The following is a 10844-nucleotide window of genomic DNA, read 5'->3' on the forward strand; positions in this document are numbered from 1 at the left end:
GTGTGCCTGTGTGAGTGAATGTTGAGTGTGTGCGTACATGTGTGTGTGAGTGCATGGTGAGTGTGCATACATGAGTGTGTGTGTGTGCGTGTGTGTGTGAGTGCATGTTGTGAGTGAGTGTGTGCGAGTGCATGGTGAGTGTGTGTGCGTGTGTGAGTGTGTGTGTGTCAGTGCATGTTGAGTTTTTATATCTTGGTGGGGACCAAAAACTTAAATATATAAATAAATAAATCATACCGAATTAGTTTTTTTGAGAATGTAAAAAAGCTGTAAGGGGTTGGTTAGGGGTAGGGAAAGGGGATAGAAAATACAGTGTGGACAGTATAAAAACCATTGCGTGTGTGTGAATGCGTGCTAGTGTGTGCACGCGAGAGGGTGTGTGTGTGTGTGTGTGTGCTCTACAGATCGTGCGGTCTGACGGGACTAAGCGTAGACTCAATTGTCCGTGAGCCCGCAGTGACGTCCTGCCTTTGATTTGACAGTATCAAAGCGCTGAAGCTGAGACTCTCTGACGGGCCGTGATATCAAAAGGACAGTTTGGGCTTTTTTCCTCTTATCAAGGGAACCCTGATCCTTCCTTTCCTTCCTCTCTCTCTCTAAATCCAGACATTCTGTTCTTCTTGTAAATTTCCAGTGAGATTTCCCGTCCTCAGATTCTCCGTTCCTGACCGATCTACTGCAGGAGCGCCCGTTTGCACCGGATGACGTCAGTCGGATGTTCACGTATCCCCGCTTTCTTGTTTTAGAGTGGGTCCGTGGAATAATTTAAGTCTAACAGCAGGTTATGAAAAACAGCAGCTCGTGATAGAAAATCTCGATATCAAAGGTCGCAAATCAAAGTGTTTCGAGTACGACGCTTCATTAATGCCGCTCATCTTCGGCGTAATGAACAAACCCCTCCAAATATGAGGAGAAGACACTTTGCCTTTCAGATTCCTGCCCTGATCCATCAGGAGCGCGGACGTTATTATTGATTTCTTTATTTATTTATGGCGGGCTGATAATTGAAAAGGGCCTTGAAGCATTTCGGATATAATGGAGTCTAATTTGGTGGAACTCAAAGGACTCCTTGAATCGTTTGTCTAGGCGACACCGAAATTCATTTGTGTGATTTTAACATGATGTTCGCCCATGTTTGTGTTGTTCTCGCTCCCGCAGATCTCATATAAAGCCGTCAGCTCCTTCGACCCTGTGCTGGATCTCTCTAACCAGAGCGGGAAAGTGGTTAAAATGGGGAATGAAACAAGCCACGTGTTTCTTGGTCTCTACCCCGGCTCCACGTACTCCTTCACCATCAGAGCCAGCACCGCAAAGGGCTTCGGACCGCCCGCCATCACCCAGGCCACAACCAAGATCTCAGGTGTGTGTCTGCAGCAGATGCTTCAACCTGAAACAGCAAAGAGGAATGTGAAGAAACTCATATGGACATGCAAATGGCCCTAGCAACCACCTAGTAACCCCCTAATTACCACCCAGAACATTCTAGCCCAGAAAATACTTAGAAATCTTGTAGTGAGCACACAAAATATCCTAGCAACCACCTGGCAACCTCCTAGTAACCACACAGAACACCCTAGGAACAACCTTGCTGCCCTAGCAACCACCTAATAACCCCCTAGTTACCACCCAGGACACTTTAGACCAGCAAATATTTAGAAACCTCTTAGTGAACACACAAAATACCCTAGCAACCACCTGGCAACCTCCTAGTAACCACACAGAATGTTCTAGGAACAACCTTACTGCCCTAGCAACCACCTAGTAACCCCCTAGTTACCACCCAGAACATACAAGCCCAGGAAATACTTAGGAATCTCTTAGTGAGCACACAAAATACCCTAGCAACCACCTGGCAACCTCCTAGTAACTACACAGAATGCCCTAGGAACAACCTTATTGCCTTAGCAACCACCTAGTAACCCCCTAGTCACCACCCAGGACACTCTAGACCAGCAAATACTTCGAAACCTCTTAGTGAACACACAAGATACCCTAGAAACCACCTGCCAACCCTCTAGTAACCACACAGAATGCCCTAGAAACAGCCTAACTGCCTTAGTAATCAATTAGCAATGTCCTAGTAACCAACGAGAACACTCTAGCCTAGTAACAACTTAGGAACATCTTAGTAACCACATAAAATGCCCTAGAAACCACCTGGCAACCCCTAAGTAGCAACTCAGAACACCCTAGCAAACTCTTAGTGACCAAAAATGCCATATCATTAACTTCTAATAACCATCCATAATACCCTAGGAACAACCTAACTGCCCCAGTGACCATCTAGCAACCTCCAAGTGACCACCCAAAACACTTTAGCACAGGAGTCAGTTAAGAACCTCTTAGTAACAACACAAAATGCCCTAGCAACCTCCTAGTGAACACCCAGAACGCTCTAGACTATCAACCATTAAATAACTGCCCAGAACACCCTAGCAACCTCTTAGATGCCACCAAAAAAGTGCAATAGCAACTATGTAGTGACCACCCAGAACAGCATAGTGAGCAAACTGCCCTAGCAACCTCATAGTAACCACCCAGAGCACCCTATGAACATCGTAACTGCCTAGCAGCCATCTAGTAACCTGCTAATAACCACCTGGAACACTCTAACCCAGCAACTAGTTAGGAACCTCATAGTAACCACATAAAATGCCATGGTATCCACCTAGCAACCTCCTAGTAACCACCCAGAGCATACTAGCAACCTCCTAGTGACCAAAAATATCCCAGCAACCCCCTAATAACCATTTTGAACACTCTAGTCCAGTAGCCAGTAACCTTATATGCAACAACAGAACACCTTAGCAACCTCTTAGTTGCCATATAAAATGCCATTATAAAATGCCATAGCAACTATCTAGTAACCACCCAGAACACTGTAGCCCAGCAAATGCTTAGTAATATCATAGTAACTGCCCTAAACACCCTGGCAACCTTTTAGTAACCCCACAAAATGCCCTAGCAACCACCTGGCAACCTATTAGTAACCACCCAACACAGTGTATCCCAGCAAATACTTAGTAACCTCATAGTAACTGCTCAGAACACCCTGGCAACCTCTTAATAACCCCACAAAATGCCCTGGCAACCCCTTGGCAGCCACCTAGTAACCACCCAACACAGTGTAGCCCAGCAAATACTTAGTAACCTCATAGTAACTGCCCTGAATACCCTGCCAACCTCACATTAACCCCACGAAATGCCCTGGCAACCACCTGGCAACCTCCTAGTAACCACCCAACACAGTGTAGCCCAGCAAATACTTAGTAACCTCATAGTAACTGCTCTGAACACCCTGGAAACCTCTTAGTAACCCCACAAAATGTCCTAGCAACCTCCTAGTAACCACCCAACACTCTCTAGCCCGGCAAAACTTCTCCAGAAACATAATATAAATTTCTAAAAATGTAATTCTTGACGTCAATTTAACTGTCAGACCAAAAATGTACTTTACATGAATATGTCAATGTACACTGGTTTAATGACTCAGACACTTGGAGGAAACTCCATGTGCGTTTGTGTGTTGACTGTAGTGATTCAAAGGCTACTGTTGTAAAGCATTTGAACGATTGTGTTTCCAGCTCCGTCGATGCCGGCGTACGATCAGGAGACTCCTCTGAACCAGACGGACAGCACGGTTACGGTGGTGCTGAAACCGGCTCAGAGCCGAGGCGCTCCTGTCAGGTAGGCTTACGCTCAGCTCTCATAGCAGTGAGTCTCGTGATTCTCCATTCCCGTTCTGATAGTAGCGAGTGCGAGCGGAAGCGAACACAAGCGCGACTGACAGCCGCAGGAAGTCTCCATCTGTTCTCGTCATGGCTCCGTTTAGCTCGCGGCTCCAGAGTTCCTCCGCCCGTCCGTTTCAGTTGGCTGTTTTTATCACTTTTCCTCCTGTATTGTTTGTGGATTCCTCCGAGTGAGTGTTGTTCTTTGAAGCGGAGAACAAAGTGCGTGTGAGTCTTCAGAGCCTCGTCCCTGAACCTCTTTCATGTGTTTCTGACTGTGTCACCGCGGCCCCTGACTGTCCCTGTGCTCGCAACCGACTCCGCAAACACAATCGGCGGCTCTCATTAGTAATCGCCGCACGTCACGCAGGTCATCCCATGGAGAACACGTCCGGCTCATATTTCAGCACAAATCAATAGGAAAATATGATAATATATTTGCATTTCGTAAATGAAGACTTTTGTGCTATTTTTATGACATTTTAGCTCATTTAAACAGGGTTGCAACCAAAAGTTCCCCATCATATTTGATGTATACACTCTTAAAAATAAAGGTGCTTAAAAGATTTTTCCCAGCGATGCCGTAGAAGAACCGTCTTTGGTTCTACAATGAACCATTCAGTCAAAGATTCTTTAAAGAACCATCTCCTTCTTACCTTTTTATAATCTGAAGAACCTTCTTTTGCCACAAAGAACCTTTTGTGGTTCTTCAGATGTTAAAGGTTCTTTATGGAACCATTTAGACAAAAAAAAAGTTCTTCTGTGGCATCGTGAAGCACCTTTATTGGATGACAAGAAGTTAAAAATAAAATTTTTAGACTGGTCTGCCTGTCAGTGTCAGACGTCAAAATGATTGGCATGACAAATAAAATCAACTTTTAACAATGAAAGACTGCAAAATGAGATGTAAGTAGCTAAACATCATTTCTGGCATTTAATTTTCATTGTCATTTAATTTTCATTTAGTTTCTGTTTAATGATAGAAATATTAAAGTGATTAGGAGAAATATCCAGTGATGCAAACTACTCTATTTTATTATTTTAAATTTTTTTTATTTTTATTTATTTATTTATTTATTTTAATTTTTTAATTTTATTTATTTAATTTTATTTTAATTTTATTATTTTATTTTATTTTATTTTATTTTATTTTTATTTTTGCTGTTTTGAAAATGTATTCTATCATTTACATTGTCCATTTAATTCATAACTGAATGTGTCAAAACAAAAAACACTAATGGAGCTGTTTTTGGCATATTAGACATAGGATTAAGAGTGAATTTGTGAATACTAAAATTATTTGCAAATAATTTCCGAGTTTACTTTTCCATATTCTATAAATTCTTGTTAGGGTTAGGTTAATTAATGTTAACCAATGAAACCTTATTATTCAACGTTATGAATTATTTATATGATGGCATATGGACATGTTTTTTAGGATTGAGTCGCTCTAATATTTCAAGCGTTTATTTTTGTCTGCATTTCTGTAGTGTTTGTGAAGGTTTGTGTCTTATAATCACAGACAAACATCATTATATGCTGCTGCATGTTTAGTGTGTTTAATAAGAAGCGGATAAAGCTTTAACATCTTCAGAATAAGAATATTCTATTATAAAGCGCTGCTTTAATATTTGATATCCCGGGCCTGACGCTCGACTGTACGGCGCGCAAATAACCACAGTAAATTACAGTCATGTTTACCGCAGTAATCTCTGCTGGATTACACCGCCAGCTCCATCATTTCATCTGATCTGATCTGATCAAATCATGTTTTTACCTCGTCAACATTCCCAAACGAGATATGAAAATAGGAGAAGCAAGATTTGATTATTGTGATCCGCGTCTAATCTCTCTGTCTGTGATTGTCGCTGGTCTTTATCTCACACACACACGCACACACGCACACACACACACACACACACACACACACACACACACACACACACACACATCACACGCACACTGATGAAATGAAAGAAGGTCTGATTAGTGTTTTAGTCACATTGTAATGTGTATTTTTGGTTTCTGGAGTCAGAGGTCTCAGAGTATGTTAACTGTAAAAGAAAAAAACTGAAAACTAACTTGATTTGACCTAAAACCAGACATGTAATGTTTTGTTTTTTGTCCCCCCCCCCCACCCCAAACAAAAAAATTGTAGTTTATAGATGAATAGATCATTTATAACATGTATTTGATTTTAAACATGTATATTTTAGGTTGAGTAATTTTATTTACATTTATATGGTGTATGTATGTGTGTGTGGGGTGTATAAAATTAAATATAAAATTAAATAATAATAATCTTTGACATTTTTTACTGGACACAAAAACTTACCATGATGTTTACATAAAAACACAATAAGACTTTTTAATACATTCACTTAAACAAAAAGTATAAAAAAAAGTATATATATATATATATATATATATATATATATATATATATATATATATATATATATATACATATATACATATATACATATATATATGTATGTATATATGTGTGTGTGTGTGTGTGTGTGTGTGTGTGTGTGTGTGTGTTTATATGATATTACTTTTTTTAAATTAATTCTGTATTAAATTTAGCCTAAAATCTTTGTTATATATAAACTTAATATGATGTTTACATAAAAACACAATATGACTTTTTAAATATACATTTACTTAAACAAAAAGTATACAAAAAAGTGTATATATATACACTTTTATATATATATGTATATATATATATACACTTTTAAAATGTTTTTTTAATACATTTACTTAAAATATATAAACAAAAAAAATACATACAAACGATTAATTGCGATTTAATCGCATACAAAATAAAAGCTTGCGTTTGCCTAATATTTTTGTGTGTACTGTGTGTAATTATTATGTATATATAAATACACACAAATTAATTTATATACTTAAGAGAAATATGTCATGTACAAAATATTTTTGATTTATATATAATATAAACTCTATAAAAATTCTAATATATATATTAAAATATACATGAATGTGCTTGTATTTATATATACATAATAATTTATATATACATTTATATATACATAACCACATATATTACACACATATATCATATATATATATATATATATATATATATGTATGTATGTATGTATGTATGTATGTGTATATATATGTGTGTATATATATATATATATAGATAGATAGATAGATAGATGAATATATATGTATGTATGTGTGTGTGTGTTGAATTTGATTTGTGTTGAGTTTGTCTGATATCATATAAATGTCATCTGTGTGTGTTTGATGGAGCTAAATTAATATTTTTTAGGCGGCTTTAAATAGACATAAATGTAAAGCCAGTTCGCTGTCACTAAAGTGGACACTAATCTGATTTCAATCTGATTTTCGGATGTTTTGACATGTTTGGGTCCTGGAAAGACCTTTCATTTTGACTAAACTATCTGAATCAGATTCGATCCCAATAACAATGTGAACAGAAAACTCTTATGAAATGAATTTGAATCATTCAGAAATGATCTCAAACAGCTGAAGTATGTTACATTGTGGCTCTAGTGGAAACGTTCGGTTTAATAATCCTCATTCTTTACGTCACAGATTAATTCATGGATTTAAAGCATTATCACCAGTAGAAGACAAACGTGAGGATTACAGAGAGAGAATGCTCCTAATGTTGCTCTTTGTTTGCGAGCGAGTAATCAAAGCCTGTGATTAGCTGCAGGAGATTCCACAGCAGATGTTTGCCACTGATATCAGCCTGAAGAAACACGTCGACTCGCAGCAAAGCTCTGAAACAAACACGACAGAACGCGTCCCGACGAGAGCCGCCACCGAGAGTTACACAATCACACACTTGATGTAATATTTTTTTTGTGAAATTAGTAATCAGAAACATAAGTCCACCCACACAAACACACACATATATTTGCTTAAACACAAATTGGCTGTGACATGTAATCTCTGTGACGACACACACGCGCGGGAACGCTCGTGTCCGGAGGGGAAGCGTGTGTCGTTGTGGCTTTGAGAGGATTACCGATCCGTCTCGCAGCCGCGCGCTGATTGAAACGCCTCGAGATTCCAACGCTAAACGCCTGTTTACAACAGCTGAGAGAAACATTCAGCCTTATCAGTTACACCGTACAACACCCTACAGCCGCCAGCCGCGCCTGCGGACACACACACACTCACACACTCACACACACACACACACACACACACTCTGGAGGATCATGTGACACTGAAGACTGGAGTAGTGATGCTCAAAATGCAGCTTTGATAACAGAAATCAAATACAGTTTAACAGACATTCACATAGAAAACAGCTGTTTGAACAGTAGTAATATTTTACATTTTTACTGCTTTTTTATCAAATAAATGCAGCTCTGGTGAACAGCAGAGACTTCTTTCAGAAACATTAAAAACTCTCATCCTTCCGTGTCTGTATACGGAGCGCAGCATCATCTCATAGACAGAGTACAGCACACATCCAGGACTCTACGCTTACTTTTCTTCTTAGGGGCACTTGTGCTTCTAACTTTAAAAATTTAGGAGCAAAATCAAAATTTTAGGAGCACCTTCTAATCAATAATCCAAAAATCTGATCAAAAATTAGACTTCCCATTGCAAGGTGATATTTGACTCCTTAAAGTGATTTACAGGGGAATTTTGTTTTTACCTTTGTAATGTCACTTTTCTAACTAATTAAAATCTAATTAAAAGTATGTCATCTTTTATGTCAAAAGTTTTACAAATTATATTTTTTAAGCTTTTTAAAATTTCTAATTAAAAACAAAATAATAAGAACAAGTAGAATAAGTTACTAATCAAATGAAATTAGTATCAAAATTCATTTGTACGACAGAGGTGCAACAGAAACACAAAAGTGTCTTGTAGGTGTATTTTCATGTTTAATGAGGCTTAGAGGTGAATAAATTCATGTTTTAAATAGAACATTTTTAATATAGAAATATTAAATGATTTAAATAACAAAAAAGATACTTTAAAAAACTGCCAGTAGGTGGCGGCAAGTCACTGATTTAATAACTGAATCATTCATTCATTTGATTCTTTCGAACGGCTGATTCATTCAGGATTAAAGCAAGTGAGTGTCTTTATGAATGTGAAATTGAATCACTGACTCACTAGATTCGTTTAAAAACACACGTTCATTCATAAACAAAACAGCGCTGTGTTTGAATGATGTGCAGCGGCTCAGTTGTGACTTGATTCAGACGGGCGAAATCAGGCAATCGTGTTATAGTCAGACAATGTGAATCACTTAATGTTAACTTCTTGATTATTTAAGTGTATTAAATCAACATCTCATTTACAAACTCCCTTAAAAATCACTAAAAGCTGTCATTCGTCTCATCTTACAAAGTTCCATTATAATCAGTGAATCTCTCTACACTGCACAATCAATCTCTTATTTACACTTTGTTTATGAAAGGATTGGTGAGATATGTGTGTGATACATTACATTGAAAAAACATGTAGAATCTTGTGCAAACACAAATATGCTGATCGGATCAGTCGCACTGATGCTCCTAAATATTTTTTATAGACGCAAATGTGAATGAAATGGTCACACTTTAGAGTCTAGATCAGTCTAGATCTGGCTCCGCTCCAAACCCTAGTGAGTCCACCACATAGGCAGCGTGTTAAGGCACAAAGACACTGTTCTGGAAAGCATAATTAGTAAATGTTTTCATTATTTCATACCTAACAACAAGATGTTGAGAAAGAAGTTTTTAATTAGCCCTTTTGCCTTGTTTTCCAGATAAAATGTCAAAAAAATCCTTGAAACTAGATACAACAGCTTAAGAAGCTGCACTTTATGTATTTGGTCTCTAATACGTGTGCATTCTGTCTCACTTTACTTTTTTTCCAAGTATAAACAAGTGTAAAAAAATGTACCAATGAAGTTTTAGTTTATGATTTTCAGTTGCAGTTAAATTTTTTGTGTTCTTACAGACTCGTTCACTCATAGGACTGCATTTGTGTTTGGATGTGTATTTAAAGATGGAAAGACAAGCACTGAAACACACTCAAGCATCAGCAGACAGACAGACAGACAGGAGTGAGAGGAGAGACGGGTTCATGTGTGTCTGTAATCAATAGAGATCCTCCATCCGTCTGTGTGTGTGTGTGTGTGTGTGTCTGATGATCGTCGCTCACACAGCTGAAACAGACGCTTGTTTCTGACCGTCGTTCTCTCCAGCCGATGGTCAGTCAGTCAGTCGTCTGTGATGGTGACGGTGCCGCTGGACTCTAATTGGTGTCAGAGAGATGTGACTGAATCCAGAGCGACAGCAGCGCTCGATACTCACAAACAATCTGTTCACAACACACACTGTAGCATATGTCACTCATGATAACGGATTCAGAACAGACAGATAAAACCAGTCTGAACTGCCCTGAACCAGCCTGCTAGACCAGCTGAGACCAGCAAACCAGCTTAGACCATTTTCAGCAGATCTTACATTTGAGCTGAATGATAATAGTTACATTTGTTACAATTGAAACAATCAAACAGGAGATTTGATATAAAGTACATATCATTTGTTATTTATAAATTTGTCCATGTCAACTCAGATCTATTATATAATATGTGACCCTGAACCACAAAACCAGTCTTAAGTATCACGGGTATATTTGTAGCAATAGTCCAAAATATATTGTATGGGTCAAAATTACCGTCAAAAATCATTAGGATATTAAGTAAAAATCATGTTCCATGAAGATATTTTGTACATTTCCCACCATAAATATATCAAAACTTAATTTTTGATTAGTAATATGCATTGCTAAGAACTTCATCTGGACAACTTTAAAGGTGATTTACTCAATATTTTGTTTTTTTTTTTTGCACCCTCAGATTCCAGATTTTCAAACAGTTGTATCTCAGCCAAATATTGTCCTGTCCTAACAAACCATACATCATTAAACCCATTATTTATTCAGCATGTATGTATAAATCTCAATTTAAAAAAAAAAACAAAAAAAACTGACTCTTATGACTGGTTTTGTGGTCCAGGGTCACATTTTAACAGAGACAACTTTTGATTTTAACAGTGTGTGAGTAAATGTTGAAATTAACTAGGATTAATAAAAGTT

General features: G+C 37.7%; 1 protein-coding gene across 2 annotated transcripts in view; it reads left to right on the plus strand.

Annotated features, from left to right (window-relative positions):
• Positions 1-10844, plus strand: part of LOC127173883 (receptor-type tyrosine-protein phosphatase mu) — a 228799-nt gene that overhangs the window by 141787 nt on the left and 76168 nt on the right. For both annotated transcript variants that reach the window (XM_051123958.1, XM_051123950.1), the window contains exons 10-11: positions 1159-1360; positions 3585-3687. In XM_051123958.1, coding sequence (XP_050979915.1) covers positions 1159-1360; positions 3585-3687 — 305 coding nt within the window. The remainder of the gene's footprint in view (positions 1-1158; positions 1361-3584; positions 3688-10844) is intronic.

Source organism: Labeo rohita, chromosome 2, assembly GCF_022985175.1.
Source record: "Labeo rohita strain BAU-BD-2019 chromosome 2, IGBB_LRoh.1.0, whole genome shotgun sequence".
NCBI lineage: Eukaryota > Metazoa > Chordata > Actinopteri > Cypriniformes > Cyprinidae > Labeo > Labeo rohita.